This window comes from Sciurus vulgaris, assembly GCF_902686455.1.
Source record: "Sciurus vulgaris genome assembly, chromosome: 15".
Lineage (NCBI taxonomy): Eukaryota > Metazoa > Chordata > Mammalia > Rodentia > Sciuridae > Sciurus > Sciurus vulgaris.
The window spans coordinates 69,847,716-69,865,392 of NC_136476.1; the positions used below are offsets into that span (position 1 = coordinate 69,847,716).

Genomic DNA, 17,677 nt, shown 5'->3' on the forward strand with positions numbered 1-17,677 from the left:
CTATAGTTCTTGGACTATTGGTAAAATAGAAAATTTTTTCTTATGTCTACAAAATGCAGTCTTGATAGATTCATGTGGACTTGTTACCCACCATCATCCATGACTTCCTCAAACTCAAAGGAAAATGGAGAAAGAATAGAAAAGCTGTTAAAAAAAAAAAAAAAAAAAAAAAGGCAGCTGGGAGCATGTTATTGAAAAAGAGCTAGACTGGTTCAAAGGTGTCCAATTAGCACAGACATAGAGGACAGCACATTCTTATTGTGTTGTGGCAGGGTAAGAGCCACAACAAAGATGTAACTATAAACTATCTGCATTGTACTTTACAGTTTACAGCCACCAACACTATCATATTTAAACCTAATCATCACAGTGTAAAGCAAGCAGGGTCATTTGGAGGGAGGAGTCAGTCTTAATTAACCACAACTTGTTGCTATTTTATTAGAGAAATTATATATTTTCATAAAGTTTTTAGATGCTACTAAAAGCTAGGGTACAAAAAAGTTAGTTTCTGAACTCCATTCCATTATTTGGGGAAAAATAATCGTTTCTTTTAAAGCTTCCAGAACTGTTCTATGAATGCATGTGTATACATGCATCTTGCTGTGTATATGTGTATACACATCTATGTATATAAGCCTGTGTATATAAAGATGCATAACTATGTATGGTCACACCATGAGATCAGACCACTCATGCTGCTCTGCAACTTGCTTCTTGTACTTAACAATAGGTTTTGGATGTTTTTTAAGAGGCCCATAAAAAGTCTATTCTATGAAAAAAGTAAAAAAACAAACAACCCCACCATAAAATAGCCAGTCTTTTAATGATGCACACTTAGGTGGGTTCCAGTTTTTTATGATTATAACAATGTATTAGAGGAAGGAAAACATATACACATATAAATATATATGATGTATATGTACATGCTCATGTAAATATATACATATATTTTTAAAATATTATTTTAGTTATCAATGGATCTTTATTTAATCTACTTATATGTGGTGCTAAGAACTGAACCCATGCCTCACACATGCTACGCAAGTGCTCTACTACTGAGCTACAACCCCAGCCCATATACACATATGTTGATAGGATAAATTTGTAGCCATTGAATCACTAAGTCAAAAGGTGTGTAAATAGGGGAGAAACCATTATTTTATGGACAAAATTAAAAGAAGTTTAGTGTGGAGAAGTCATTTACTTGAAGTCACACCTCTTCAGACTCTGAATAGAGGACCAGGAAGAACATAAACCTTAGTCTTTAGATTCCAGAGTTATTGCTCTTTTCAGCTATATCATTTCCACTTTTCAAAAGAAATTTATTTCTTCAGAACCTTCAAACATATTGATTTAGTTATTCATCTTATTTAACTAGCAAAAAAATACTCAAAGGACTCATCAAACACAACAAAGCAGTTTTACTTACCCGCCTAACCTCCACTTCAAACACCAGGATTGAGTCCGTCGACTGAGTCCAGCCTATTACCCCTTCAGAGCCAGCAGCACAGGCTGGAGGGATGATAAGCAACCTCTTTCCTCCTTTTCTCATTCCCAGCATTCCATCCTCCCAGCCCTTTAGGAATAAGAGATGAGGGAGGCTTATCAGACAAGAAACTCCTCATAAAAGACAAAGTGAAGTACAGGAGTTGTCAGTTTTCACTTGTTCACTTTCAAAAGGTTTAGACTATGCTTCCAGAGGTCAAGTTCAACTATCCTCCATGTTGGTTATAAAAAATATCTAGAATCTAGTTTCTAAAATTACTAGTGAAACCTGGCATATCTGGGGTTGAATGAAATATACTTATCTTAGAAGATGAGAGAAAATGGGAAGAATAAATAACAATAAGTGAGAAATAAAGGCTATTATATATGTTTTCTAGGTACTATGATTGTCTTACATGCATTATTTTGTTTAATCCCCCAAGTCTCATAAAATTGATAGTATTATTCCCAATTTACATGTGAGAAATCTGAGGTTTTTGCAAGTTAAGTAACTAGCCCAAGATTATTCAGTAAATAAGTTGTTGAGCTATGTATGATTCAACATGAGATCTGTCTTGCTTCAAGGATCATGTCTTACAGGAAAAGGTCTCCAAAGAATTCTGGGAAAAGTAGTCATAAACAAAGCAATGGAGAAAAATATTTTGCCACATGAATGAGTGAATACAGTACAGTGCATCATCATAAAACGTGTGTAAGATATTCTTTATTTTATAAAACACCTGCCCAGTTGGTAAAGACAAAATTCACAACTTGAACCCAGGTCTGAGATTCCAATCATAGAGCTTCTCCTGTAATGTCGTGCTTGTAAAGCAAACCAGGCACATGAGAATCAACCCATTACCACACACTTCTAGAGGAAATAGTTTCATTTTTCCCTGTTAGGCTATAGGAAGGATGTAATAATTTTCAGAGCTACAAGATGAGAAAGAAAGGGTAGGAGTTACAGAAAACAAATGTACCCATCTTCAATATAGAGTCTCATAGGTAAAAATCTCCCAGATGCAGAGAATGTAACACCTTTTTGCCTTCCTGCTATTCAACCAAGTATTTCAACCAAGTATTTCCGTACTCTCAGAAGATATATCCAGGTCAGAAATGCCACAAAATTTAGTCTAAGTTCCAAACTACAGTTAGGTCTTTACCTTGATGACTTTTCCTGATCCTAATTTCAGGCGAAGCAACTTATCTTTGTTAGTAGTAGAGTCAAAAACCTGCAGTTCAATCATAGAAAATGAGGTCAGTTAATTAAAAAATAATAAAAATCATTAAGACATTCAATTATGTATCAGTACTTCTTGAATAGGGAATGTCAAATATAATATGAATATTTTCAGATTCTTAATCTGAAAAGATGGTGCCACATATTGGTTAAAAGGTATTATCATGATGAATATCTCAGGGACAACAATGTCCCACATTAGAAAAAAATTTCTATCACTGTGTATTTAAGTGTTTTTCATCCATAAAGCATTTTCAAATAAATTATCTCATTTGATGCTGATGCCAATCCTGCTAAGTAAATAGAATAAGTGGATCATTAACCTCCATTCCAAAATGGAAAAAAGGAATTAAGAGCTTAAGTGGCTTGATTGAGGTCAATTTAGGATAAAACTGGGAGTTGCGTTCACATTTTTAAAGTAATAAAGTCATAATCTAAAGATCTTTGTTATGTCACACTGTCTTTGATAGCTTCACAATATCAAAACACAAGCCCAACGTATTTACTGTATCTGCTGTAAGAAAAACTATGAGGAGGGTCTAAAAAGTAAGATCTAATCCCATAAGACCACATTCAATTTAAAACTTATGTGGGAGGACAAGACACATATGAACAACTGGTAAAAATGATACTTGGAAAACTGGTTTATACTATCCTGAGTAGAAGAGAGTGGCACCAAGCAGATTTTATAAATTGTTATTTCATGAATGTGCCCCCAAAGCAGCTGTAGTGACTAAGAAGGGCTCCTGAAAGAATTCTATTTGCCAATAGCAGCAATTCACTAATAATCCCTTCCACACGAATAGCCCTCATACTTACATGTACTTGCAGGGTACATTCTCTTACCTGGCCCAGCACATGATTCTGAAAGAGCCAGCCAGTATAGGCCACTTCTAAAGAATCTCCAACTTCCACACCAGGGCCCTCAGCCACAATGAGGTCCTGAGAGATCACTGCATCCAAGGAAGAGGTGCTGTTGCACTTGGCAATGCCCACCTGCAAGACAAAAATCGAAGTCACATTAATTTGGTTTAAACTCAAAATACTCATTGGAATCATTATTGCCAATCCTCTTTTTCAAACAGCTGCATCCACTACCAAACAGGTTACATGTTTAGAAGTGAGCCATTCCAAAGTCAGTAATCTTGCCAGGAATCAAAGTGCCTAAGAATATGGCATTCCAAAGTTAGTAATCTCTTCAAAACTCAAAGTGCCTAAGCAACTGTCTGGGACAAATCCAGGTGCTGTCAGTTCTTAACTCTGCTGTGGCAAAATAAATTAATCCCCACGTACCCAAGAGTCCCCTTTGTAGAATGAAGAAAAAAAAAAAAAAAAGGCTTCACCTATCTTATAGGGTGGTTATGAAAATGAAATGAGTTATAAATAGGGTACTTGTCAGCACACCTGGGAAATAACAGTAAGTACTCTATAAATATTAGTTGTGATTACTACACTGATTTACAGTGTCAGCATTAGGAACCTATGAAAGAAAGGGGAGTTTCTAAATAATTTCAAAAGGTACTCCTAAAGACAAAACAAAGTTGTATTCCCAGAATTCTCATCACTATCACTTACAGGATTGGCTGTATTATCTTAGCATAAATCTTAAATAAAGAAATCAGGGGCCTGGGGTTGTGGCTCAGTGGTGGATGGCTTGCCTAGCATGGGTTTGCACTGGGTTTGATCCTCAGCACCACATAAAAATAAATAAAGGTCCATCAACAACTAAAAAATATTTAAAAAAAAAAGACACATATTTGTGTCTATGTAAATAATTATTCTATAGTCAATGTTTTAACACATATTATAAACTTGCTACTCATTTTCTTTTAAAAAGTTTTATTATTGCCATCAGATAAATACTAACTAAAACAATAGGATATCATCTTCTACAAGATGAATAAGACAAAGTGAATAAGACAAAAAGGAAAAAGGATCATTCTAAATGCTAGTGAAGACATAGGGAGAGAACTAAAATGGGTGTGAAATAGTAAAATCTTTCTAAAAAGCAGTGTGTCAGAGTCTGTTCAGAATTTGAAAATAATTTGACCCAATAATTCACTTCTGGAAATACGTGAGGGAAAAAGAGGATACAGACATATATTTTAGAAATGCTCACAATACATAGTATATTTATTTCAGAGGCTGAAAACAACCTAAAATTTCTAAAACCAAAGAAATGGTGAAATAAATTCAGGAATATCCGTTATATACTAAACGTCTGTGTCCTCCCCAAACTCATATGTTGAAATCCTAACCCCAATGTAATGGTATTAGGAGATGGGACCTTCAGAAGGTGATTAAGTAACGAGTGGAGCCCTGGTAAATGGGGTAAGAGCCATTACAAAAGAGACTCCAGAGCCAAGTGTGGGGCACACCTGTACTCCCGAAGACTGAGGCAGGAGAATCACAGGTTTGAGGCCAGCCTCAGCAACTTAGTGAGACCCGTCTCAAAATAAAAAGGGCTGGGGATGTAGCTCAGTGGTAGGATACCCCAGCATTCAATCCCCAATCCCCAGAACCTCCAAAAAAAAAAAAGAAAAAAAATAGAAAAGGGAAAAAAAAATAGGCAAGGGACTCCAAAGAACTCTCCCTTTTTATAGCGAATTGCAACTCAGAAAAGGGCCCACAAGATCCCAATCATGTTGAGATCCTGGTCTTGTTCTTCCAGCCTCCACAGTCATTAGAAATAAATTTCTCTTGTTCATAAAGCCATCTAGTCTTTGGTACTTTGTTATAGTAGCCCAAATTGACTAAGAGTGTCTTGGTACAGAAGGAGGAGGCAGACCACTGAAGCTTCTTTAACAAGGGCATTAATCCCATTCATGACTGCAGAGCCCTCATATCCAAGTCACCTCCCAAGGACCCCCCTCCTAAAGGCCCCACCTCCTAGTACCATCACTTTGGTGGTTAAGTTTCAATACACATTTTCTGGAGGATGGGCACATTTAAACCATAAGCAGACAATATCCATATTTTGCAGCTTCAATAATGCTTCCAAACAATTTTTTCATGAGGTGGGAAAAGACTCTTTTATACATTGCTAAATAAAATAAGCAAAATATGGAACTCTTAAAGAAGTACATCTATTATGTACATTATGCATATATAAAAAGGAAATGTAATATTACTAGTAGTTACTCTGGGTAGTGAGACTGAGTGATTTTTAAAATGCTTTTCTACATTTTCTATGATGAATATGTGATAACAAAACACTTTAAGATTTGTAATTATTCCTTGAGATAATTAATGTAGCAAAAATGTTTTCATTAAGTAAGCTTATATTTAGCTTTTTTTTCTCTTAAAAAAACTCACCAAGCAATTTCAATAAGAATTGCTATTATTTTCCTAAAATGCAATAAGCTAAAGTGACAAATTTAGTGGGTTTCTTATGCTTTTCACTAGCAAGACAACAGTTATAGGTTTGCCATGTATTTTCCTAAAATTAAGGCAGACCCCAAACAAGTGCTCTGTCTTCACACAGGAAAAAGTATGATGGTGTCACCTGCTTATTGAACTCCATGGCAGCTTTTTCCGACTCAAACATGATGGACCAGTTTTGTCTCTGGTCATCATAAAAGGTGCTATAGTTATTGGGCCGAACCTGGGAAGAGGAGAAATATTAAGATAATTCAACCACAAGCTGCATAGTGGGAAAATCTAACCACATAAGTTCATAGACAAGGACTCAACTCAGGTAAACCCAAAGGGAGGAATCAGGGACCTTTCTTCTTCCCTCCCACCCCGACCCATCATTCCTCAGTCCCCATTCCCAGAAGGTAGCCAAGAGACCTTTCTGAAAGGCTCTGTTACAGATGCCCAGGGCTGAAGCAGTGGATCTAATTTCTACCAGGTATATTCAGACTCATCTCTCCTGCAAACCAATCCCAAAGGAGCTAATGATTCCAATATGGGAAGTCTTACCATTAGCTCAAAGTTCAGATGAATTCTAGCAACAGTAACAGGTTGTTGTTGACTGATATAAAGAAGAATCTTATACTGTATTCAAGCAAAATGGGCAGAAAATGAAAAGAAAACAAGTTAAAAAGCAATATAAAACCAGTAGTAAGACACAGGGCTGTGCTTCATATACCTACAAAACTCAAAACTCTGTTCACCTCTTACAGGTTCAGGTTTTAAATTATATCTTCTTATAGTCAGTTTATTTCTTCTAATTTTGGCCTTACTCTTTAACTGTAATAAGCAATATCTTTGTCAGTGTTTTCATTCATACAAGTGGAGAATAAGAGGTAATTGACTTGTTGCTTAAAAGAAAACACAATTTTTTTCAACTGCAGAAAATTGTAATAGTAAATTGCACAAATCTTAAATATACAACTCAATGAATTTTTACACATACATATGGGAGAGTACTTCCAATACTCTAGAAGCTCTCTCAAGACCCTTCCTATTAATAATACCTACACTGAGGTACCGTGACCTCTATACTGATTTTGCTATTCTTAAACACATATGAATGGGAGGCTAGTGTGTACTCTTGTCTTGCTTCTTTTGCTCACAAGGTAAGATTAAGCCTTGTTACTTCATATACCAGATCTTTGTTCTCTTTCATTGTCATATATGTCATGTATTCTCTTCTATGAATATACCATATCTATTCATCCTTTCTCCTGCTTCATTTTAAGTTGTTTCCAGTCAGAGGCTACTGTGAAGAGTGCTTCCGCGAACACAATGCATAAATGCTGTCTGGAGTCCACAGACATTCATTTCTTTCAACCTACACAGTTTCCTTTAATATTTCATACAGTACAAATCTGTGGACAACAAATTCTCTCAGCTTTTGTTGGCAAACTTATCTTGCCTTTTTTTTAAAATATATTTTTGTGGATACAGAATTCTACATAGGGGTTGGGGTACCTAAAAGCATACAAGGCCCTGGGTTTAACCCCCAGCATTAAAAAAAAAATAATAATTTAATGCACAATAAAATGCCACTTCACACCTACTAGAAAGGCAAAATTAAAAAATAAATAACAAGGTATTGGCAAGGATGTGGAGAAACGATAACCCTTCAGGGCATGTAAGAATGCCCAACAGTATAGCCACTGTGGAAAATAATTTAACAGTTCCTCAAAAAGTTATAGACACAGAATCAAGGAAAGCTTGTTCAAAGTCAGAGTGGCCAAAGCTAGGCCTCATGGGCCAAAGAGCAAAGTTGAAAATGCAAAGGAAATGTTCTTGAAGGAAATTAAAAGTGCTACTCCAGTGAACACACAAATGTTAATGAGGTGGAACAGCTTTAGTGCTGTTGTGGAGGAGGTTTCTGTGGTCTGGATAGAAGATGAAACCAGCCATGACATTCCCTTAGTCAAAGTGTAATCTGGAGCAAGTCCTGTCTTCAAGTGTATAAAGAATGAGAGAGGTAAGGAGGCTGCAGAAGAAAAGTTTGAAGCTAGCAGAGTTTGGTTCATGAGGTTTAAGGAAAGAAGTCATCTCCATAACATACAGGTGTGAGGTGAAGCAGCAATGTGTAGAAGCTGCAGCAAATGCTGCAGAAGATCCTGCTAAGATAACTAATGAAAATGGCTATAAAAACAATGGTGTTCAATGTGGATCAAACAGCCTTTTATTGGAAGAAGACGCCACCTAGAACTTTTATAGCTAGAAAGGAAAATTCAATGCCTGGCTTCAAAGCTTCAAAGGGCAGCCTGGCTTTCTTGTTAGAGGCTAATGCAGCTGATGAGTTTAAGCTGAAACTAATGCTCATTTGCATTAGTCTGAAAATCCTAGGGCCCTTTAAGAATTATACAAAATATACTCAATCATGTTCTATAATGAAACAACAAAGCCTAGATAATAGCACATCTGTTTACAACATGGTTTACTGAATATTTTAAGTCCACTGTTGAGGCTTACTACTCAGAAAAAAAGAATCCTTTCAAAATATTATTCCTAACAATGTACCTGGTCTCTGAAGATCTACGACAGAGATCCATAACTAAATTAATATTGTTGGGGCTGGGGAAGGTGTAGCTTACTGGTAGAGGGCTTGCCTAGCATGTCTAGGCCCTGGATTTGATTCCCACAAAAAAAAAAAAAAAAAAAAAAAGATTTTTTTTTTTCATGCCTGCTAACAGCATCCAATCTGCAACACACAGATCAAGTAGCACTTTTGACTTCCAATTCTTATTATTTAAGAAATACATCTTGTAAGGCTACAGTTGCCATAAATAGGGACTCCTCCAATGGATCTGGATGAAGAAAACTGAAAATCTTCTGGAAAGGATTCATCATTCGAGATGCCATTAATGACATTCATGATTCAAAGGTGGGGGGTGTCAAAATATCAATAGGAATAGGAGTTTGGAAGAAGCCAATTTTACCCTCATGGATGACTTTGAGAGATTCCAGACTTCCATGGAGGAAGTACCTGCAGATGTGGTGCAAACAGCAAGAATTAAAGTGTAGCCTGACAATGTGACTGAGTTGCTGTAATCTTATGATAAAACATTAACAGATGAGAGCTGCTTCTTATGAATGAGCAAAGAAAGAGGCTTCTTCAGATGGAATCTACCTCTGATAAAGATGCTGTGAACATCGTTCAAATGATAACAAAGGATTTAGATTATATAACCTTAGATGATAGGGCAGCAGCAGGGTTTGAGAAGACTGCCTCCAATTTTTAAAGAAGTTGTGTGGATAAAATGCTATCCAAAAGTTTGCATTTTACAAAAATCTTTCATGAAAGGAACTGATGCAGCAAACTTCACTGTCTTATTTTAAGAAATTGCCACAACCACCCCACCTTCAACAGCAGTCACCCTGACCAGTCAGTTAACAACAACGAGGCAAAATTCTCCACCAGCAAAAAGAAATTATTACTTGCTAAAGACTCAGAAGATCATTAGCATTTTCCTATTTTCAGTTAAGATATATACATTTGTTTTTCTAGACTTAATGTTATTGCACACTTAATAGGTTACAGGATAGTGTGAACATAACTTTAACAAGAATTGGGAAACAAACAACAGCAAAAACAACAACAAAAAACCCTCATGTGACTCACCTTATTGAGACATTTGCTCTATTGTCATGGTCTGGAACCAAACCCTCACACCCTCAGTATCTCTGAAATATGTTTGAAGTCAAAAGAACTGAAAATAGGAACTCAAACATGTACTTGTGTGTCAATTTCATTGCACCGTTATTTACAACAGCCAAAGATGGAAATGTTCATCAACTGATCAATGGATAAACAAAATGTCATATAACAAAATATTAGTCAGTTATGAAAAGGAGTGATGTATTGGCACATACTGCAATGTGGATGAACTTTGAGGATATTATGCTAAATGAAATAAGTCAATCACAAAAGGACAAGTATTATATGATTCCACTTATATAAGGCATCTAGAACAGGCAAATTCCTAGGAATAGGAAGTAGATCGGAGATTACGGAGGAATGGGGGAAATGCTTAATGGTTTAAGTTTCTGCTGGGGATAAGAAAAAGTGGAAAGAGTAGTGATAGTTGCTCAGTATTGTGAGTAGAATTAATGCCACTCAACTGTGTATTTAAAATAGTTAAACGGCAAATTTTCTTTTATAGATAGATATAAATACATAAATAAATAAATATTGGCCCTCCATATCTGTGGGTTCTGTTCCCATGGATTAAAAATATTTGGTGGAAAAATTTTGTACACACCAAACATGTATAGACTTTTAAAATCATCTTCTGTAAACAATATAACAACTATTTATTTAGCATTTATATTATATTAGGTGTTGTAAGTAACCTAGTGATGGTTTAAAGTATATAGGAAGATATTCATAGAAATACAGCCCTAGGCCAATAGGAAACTTGATCATGCAGATTTTGGTATCTGCCAGGGGGGTCCTAGAACAAATCCCCATGGATACCAAGGAATGAGATACAGAAAGAGAGAGAGGCAGAGAGAGGGTGGGGGGGTGGGGGGGGGGGAGAAGGAGTTTATTTCCCAGATACTACGAGACTCAGAAGTTTCCCTCTGTATTTCTGGTACAACCCCTGGACTTCCATACCATCCCAGTACTTAGCAAATATCCTGAGGGAAAAAAACGATCTTGTGTTTGGAGATCCTCTGATTTTTCCAATTTCTTTTTTCTCCATACCTGCTACCTAATCTACACCTAAAACTAGCAAAAGACTCAAGAAAAAGAAACAGTTATCTCATTGGCTCTTCCTTTTCTGAAATTTCAGTTCATCTAGTCTTCAACATTTTCATAGTACTCCAATGAATTTTAAAGTATAATTTTTCCAATTCATGTACTTCTTTATAATTGTTGGAGAGGCCTGCTACATCCTATCTGGTGGTAAAGTATGGTGAAGTTCCACTACAAGACTTTTTAAATCCAAATGGCAACTCCTAGTGAATCAACAGATCTAGATAATAATCATCAATGGCTGATAATATAAAAATAAGAGAAATGATCATTATTTCCTCCTGATAGGATTATGACAGATTTAAGGGATACAGCAACCAATCACAATGTATGACCTTATTAGATTCTGATTCAAACAAATTTTTTTAAAAAATCCCCATGGATACCAAGGAACGAGATACAGAAACAGAGAGGTGGGGGGCGGGGGGATTTGAATACTAACTAGCAGGAATGAGATTGAGAAATTACTGTCTGCTTTTTTTTTTTAGGTGTGATAATGGCATAATAGTTTTATTTTTTTAAATATCTCATCTTTCAGTGATATATACTAAAGTATTTACAGCTAAAACTGTATCTTGGATATTTGTTCAAAATCATCTGAGTGGGAGAAAGAGGACAGTATAGGGTTATAAAAAAAAAAAAGACTAATAACTACTAGTAATAATCACCTTGGTGTTCAATATCCAAGGCCTACTTTTTTAATGAGTTTCAAATTTTTCACAATTAAGTTTTTTTGTTTGTTTTTAAGACAATGTTATCCATTATATTAGTTATCCTGGACAAGTAATCTTAACTCCTTGCCTGAAAGTGTCTGAGGAACATGGAGTCCATATTCTCTGGATTCCATGAATTTCTATGTTTCTAGAATTTCTTATGTTTACCTCAACAACGTTCAAAATCTTCTGGAGTAGTATTTGAAGATGGATACAATCCATACAAACAAATTAGTTCAGGGCTTTTAGCCATATCTGCTTTTGACCCAAACTACTATTATACTATGATCAACTGCCCAATCTTATTTTCAAACTTTCAAAAGATAAACATCAGTTATTAACATAAGCATAAAGATATGCTGCTTGAAGTCGTATGACAAACGTTCATAACACAACAAAAGGATGTCCTTGATAAACAGTTTACTCTAAAACCCTCCAAATTCTTAAGCTAGGATCATTTCACAAAGATGTCTAAAGATTTTGAGTAGTTGAATCTGTTTTAACTCGTAATAGCAAGCAAACTGTGTTCATTTATTAGATCCTAATAATACACATGCACATTCAAAACCAGCAATCATTCTGACACATGAGACATTGGGCATGTCTGTTCCCAGATTTAAAAAAAAAAAAAAAAAAAAACAGCTCACTAGGATTATTTGAAGCACTTGAATATGCATGAGATGCAGGGCGTTCTCACCTCTCTGGCTGTGTGGTTCCCCAGGACTGCAGCACCAAATTTGCCCTGCTTTACATACTGACCATTTGTGCTACTGAAGTAAAACAAACAAACAAACAAAAAAAAAAAACAAGGTATTAATTTTAAAAATTTTTTTAATTCATTCTAATTTGTTGTATTAATACTCCTCTAAACTATATAGAACCAACTTTCTCTCAGTCATCCAAAAGGAAGAGTCTAGTCATTCAGCCTCCAGAAAGGGACAAAGTATGAGCAATTTATAATTTAAAGCCCTTACACAACTTCTTTATTCTTTAAATGTCTATTATTCATGATATCTCAGTGCAGTGGCTTTCTTTGAGAACTCAAAAAGGCAGTTGTTGGTTATGAGCACTTCTTAAAGGCGACAGATGAAATAATGGCTCTATAAGTTTAATGGACAGAAATCTCCAATTGAAATGTTAAAAGTGTTACTAATATTCAGAATGTGGAAGGACTGAGTAAGTAGTTTGCAACGAACAGAGGCTTTCTGAGAAAAGACAGCAACTTAATCGCCGTCCCCTCTCCTCCACCAAACTTCAGAGAACTTCCCTTCTCACTACTTACTATCGATATGCATGGACTGCTGTTGCAACCAGTACTGTGGATGTGCCCGCTGCGGTTGGTGCTGTTTTTGGTGTTGCCTGATTTCCTGAAGATGATGAAAACAAAGTTGTCAATCATTTCTTGCTTGACACTGATTTTTAACCATTAAACTAGCTTTAAAACTTTTTTCTATATTTTGTAGTTAGTATTAAAATGCATTCATATTTCATTTGATCCACAAGATAATCCCATGACCTTGTCTTGGGGTGAGGCAAAAGGCTTTACGTATCTAAGTGCCTTCCACAATGACAGCAATAAGCCTAGGAGTAGAACTCATGACTACAGCTCCCAAGCCACAAACCACAAACAAGTCTATGAGCTGGACTAGAAGCACTGTCTGGCAAGACCAGTCCTATTGCCTCTACTTTGTTTTCTCTATCCAATATTTTCACAACTATGATATATAAAAATAGATATTCCCCAGATTTTGGGTGTAGCTCAGTGGTAGAATACTTGCCTCCCATGTACAGGGCCCTGGGTTCAATCCCCAGTATCACAAAAAATAGTAAACTAATAAAAAAATAAAGTTATTTCCCTTTCTCTTCCTTCTGGGGTAGGAAATTTAGGGTGATATTTAAATGGTGCCCATTATTTAACTTCACAAAGTACTTTGGAATAACACTCATGTTTTAAAATTAGAAATTTGTGGCTGGCGGGGCTGGGAAGATAGATCAGTTGGTAGAGTGCTCACCTTGCAAGCACAAGGCCCTGGTTTCGATCCCCAGCACCGCAAAAAAAAAAAAAAAAAAGAAATTGTGGCTGGGGTTGTAGCCCAGTGGTAGAGTCAGTACTTAGCATGAATCATACTCTGGGTTCAAACCCAGGATTTAAAAAGTTAGGGTATGGGGAAAACCCTGCACACAGCTAGTGTCATAGAGGGATGCTGTGAATGAGTAGAAAGGACAGAGTAAAGAGAACAAAGTTGTTTGTTCCTTCCTTTTACATGGGCCATACATAAGGGATCTGTTACAGCTATGCAACTCTAAACACCCTGGTAAATATCCTCAGTGCCAGCATTGTGCTTAGCATGTAAGAGGCACTCAATACTTTCTTTAATCTTCATTCAACAATTATTTCATTCAATGTCCCTCACCATCTGCTCTGCTTAGGATTATTATTATCAATCCCTTACTTCTATTTGGGTTCTTATACAAAGACAGCAAAGTGTAAAGGAAGGAATAAAAGCTAATGAATCAGGTGGATCAGGATTCAAATTTCAACTCTTGTCACTTAGTACTGACCTTGATCAAATTCCTAAACTTCTCTGAGCCTCTAAAATCTGGTTATGTCACTTACTTCACAGAACTGCTGTGAGAATGAAATAAGACAACCTATGTAGAGCACCTGAGGCCAGACACATAACAGACATTTAGAAACATGAGTCCCCCATTCCTTTCATTCAGCAGAAGTGTATTCAATAAATTCTTCCTGTGTTCACCTTGATAAAAGATACAGGACTTACTTCAATGCTTGTCACTATCTAGTTAGGAAAAATTTAAGTCAGCACACAGCTAACCCATCCAGGTGCAAGAAGTGAAAAGCAGTTCTTCCTTCTCACTGAAAACATTGAACAGTGCCTACTTAGAGTGACTTGGGCAGTTCTGGAGGGCAGCATGCACCTGGGGTGGCATGCATATGGGGCAAAAGAGTTTACCATGACTTTCTCCATTAGTTCCCAACAAAGGACACACTATCTAGCTGCTGGAACTCAGGATTCCAGAATTTAAAGAGGCATCCATTATTGGGGTGACTTAGCCAGATGGTCAAGGATGGACAACCAGGCATATGGTTTTTGCAAGGCTGCTTATGACTCTAACTAACCTGTTAAGGCGCCATCCAATGCCTCTTAACTTACCTGTTGCTGCTGTTCCCTGACTTTTCTTAGGCTGCTTTGGAGCTGTATACTGGAAGAATTCATTTCCATGGCCAGCAGCAGCCTGATCCAGTCCAAAAAGAGAGGCCAGTCTGGCACTGTTAGTAGAAAATAAAAATGATATTGCATTTGACACATCCCAACCTTGGAATCATTATAAAAGTTGCTTACCTACAACCTTAGCAAATACCTCCCCACCATTCAGTACTGAAAGTAGCAGCTCAGAGTCTCTGTAATCAAGATTGCATTTGAAGGTCGAGGAAGAGGGAGGGGCTCACTAAATCACATGGTGGTGGACCACCACCCCAAAGCACTAACACTTAGGGGATTCATTGAGGAGGAAAAAGATGAATGACTTGGTTTGGTCAGCTGCAAACCAAGGGTCAAAGTTCAAAGACCATTAGCTACAAACATCATGGCTCAAGCCCAAGGTACCACTGAGACAGAGGAAGAAGTCAAGGAAGAGGAAACAGAAACCTCAGATTTGTTCTTGCATGATGATGATGACAAAAATGAAGATGAATATAAGTTTCATTCATGGCAAAGATGAAATCTGATGCAAGCTATATAATTTTTAGGAATATTGTTTAGAAAAACTTTTTTAAATTATTTAATAAAGTCAATGAGCCAAAAAATATTTTTTTTTATTTTTCTTTTCAACATTGTAGGTTTAAGGACCACAAGCTTGCTATTTAAACACATCTTATAACCGTACATGATATTAAAGCACCAAAGGCCTAGTGACTTTTATGCAGTTATGAAGATCCACAGGAATGACATACATAATCTCTAGAGTCTTATTTTTCATACTACCTGTTTTTGTTGCTATTGGTGTTGGATTATGATGTAAATGACAGGTATTCAGAAATTTTATTTTGGATTATAACATGCTGATTAAATTTCATTAAATGTCACCAAAAAATTGCATTTTTATTCTGAAAGCATCAGCTGACCTCGTCCAGCCACTGGAACTTGGTCAGTATGTTTCTTCTTCCTGCACCTCAGTTTCTCCATTTAAAAACAGAAATGATTAGCCCAGATGCTGTGTTTATTTGAACTATAAATTCTTGCTCTTAGCAAATCACCTACTAATCATTCCCTCTCCTGCTTTTTTATTAGTTGATTAAATTGTAATGAAACTGTGATACAAACTCACCATCAGATGTAATCTCTTCTATCATTTCATCTGCTTGGAGGACTATTCTTTCATCATCTCTTTCAGGTATCTTATATCCCATTTCTACTGAAATGGGTCTTACTAAGGTCACTGACGGCCTCTTATTATTAAACCCAGCTTAACAGTCCTTATCTTATTTGACTTCATGCTACCTTTTTATACTGTCAACTAATTTGTTCTACTATCTCTTCCCTTGACTTCTCTGGGGATATTTATGGGACTGGAAGGAGGGACAGGTCTTAATAAGACATCAATAAACACTAATGGGATCCCTCTCTTGTTTTCTTCCCATCTATCTTTCTCACTTAACTTTCTTAACTTCTGTTCCTTTGCCCGTTCTTTAAATGTCCATGTCCCCAAGGTTTTAAACTCTCTCCCTTGGCAACCTCTTTTATTTACCTTGGTAGCAAAGGCTACCCAAATGCAGATAAGCTCAAATCTATATTCCAAGTCCAGAATTTGCTCCTGAGTACTAGAAAACAGATATACCACAGGCAACCCAAATACAAGCCCAGACCAGAGCTCATGTCCTCCATTTCCACAGCCCCAGGAAAACCTATTCTTCCTCTTGTGCTCCACGACCATTCCTGGGTTCAATGATTTACTAGGACTCAACTGACTTGGCATATAGTTCAACTCTTGACTAAGATCTATACATTGAAAGGATATACACTGGCCAGGCATGGTGGCACATGTAATCCCAGTGACTATGGAGGCTGAGATGGTAGGAGTGTGAAGCCAGACTCAGCAACTTACCAAGACCCTAAGCAACTTAGTGAGACCCTGTCTCAAAATAAAAAATAAATAGGGCTGGGGAGTCAGATTGGTGGTAAAGTAACCCTGGTCCCTAGCATCAAATAAAAACAGAGAGAGAGAGAGAGAGAGAAAGAAATCAGAAAAGGTAAAAGGTACAGGTAGCTAAGTCCAGAGGAAATCAGGAACAAACTTCCAAAAGTCTTCCCTCAGTGAGTGAAGTGACAGAAGACATACTTAATTCCTCCAGCAATGAGTTACAACAACTGTATAAAGTACGGTCTACCAAGGAAGCTTCTTAAAGACGATTTTTACTGGGGTCAGATCACACAGAAAATCTGTGCCTAACATGTACCAAAACTCTAGATTCCCAGAAGGAAAGCAGATGTACAGTATAAACTATTGTTTGTACAAAAGTTTAGGCACAGTGAAACAATCCCATCATTTTATTAACACTTTATATCAGTGTGAGGAATTGTTACCAGTAAGTTTTCAGATGCCAAACAAGTGGCAACTTTGTAAGCAGGACTTTCTAAGAATTACAGTCTTGGGTCTGGTATGTTAACTCTTTCTGTAAACATCCCCAGCTAAAACAGAAACTTGAATATCGTCCTTGATTTTTTTTCTGCCCTATGGTCATGGTCATGCCCAATCTCCAAGTCCGTTTGATTTTATTTCCTAAATGCTTCTTAAAGCCATTCACTGCTCCCCATCCTCTCTGCCACTTCCCTAGTTTAGGCAGACATCACAGGTATCTAGGCTTTAGTTATTTCAACACCTCCTGATTCATCTCTCTGCCTTGGTTTTTATCTGCTTCTTATCTATTCTCTCCACTGCACCCACAATGATCTTTCTAAAAACCAAATTTGACCAAGTCTCTTTCCTCCTGAAAACCCTCAATGACACCTCAGTATTACCAAGATAAAAACCCAAACTCCATGAGACAGTTTT

The 17,677-nt window shown here is 36.7% G+C and overlaps 1 protein-coding gene across 4 annotated transcripts in view; it reads right to left on the minus strand.

The window, feature by feature from the left end:
• Window positions 1-17,677, minus strand: part of FKBP15 (FKBP prolyl isomerase family member 15) — a 60,186-nt gene that overhangs the window by 37,146 nt on the left and 5,363 nt on the right. For all 4 annotated transcript variants that reach the window (XM_079112576.1, XM_079112575.1, XM_079112574.1 and 1 more), the window contains exons 2-9: window positions 14,779-14,894; window positions 12,885-12,969; window positions 12,300-12,369; window positions 6,650-6,724; window positions 6,231-6,329; window positions 3,572-3,721; window positions 2,649-2,717; window positions 1,430-1,576 (exon numbers count right to left, since the gene is read on the minus strand). In XM_079112576.1, the coding sequence (XP_078968702.1) occupies window positions 1,430-1,576; window positions 2,649-2,717; window positions 3,572-3,721; window positions 6,231-6,329; window positions 6,650-6,724; window positions 12,300-12,369; window positions 12,885-12,969; window positions 14,779-14,894 (811 nt within the window). The remainder of the gene's footprint in view (window positions 1-1,429; window positions 1,577-2,648; window positions 2,718-3,571; window positions 3,722-6,230; window positions 6,330-6,649; window positions 6,725-12,299; window positions 12,370-12,884; window positions 12,970-14,778; window positions 14,895-17,677) is intronic.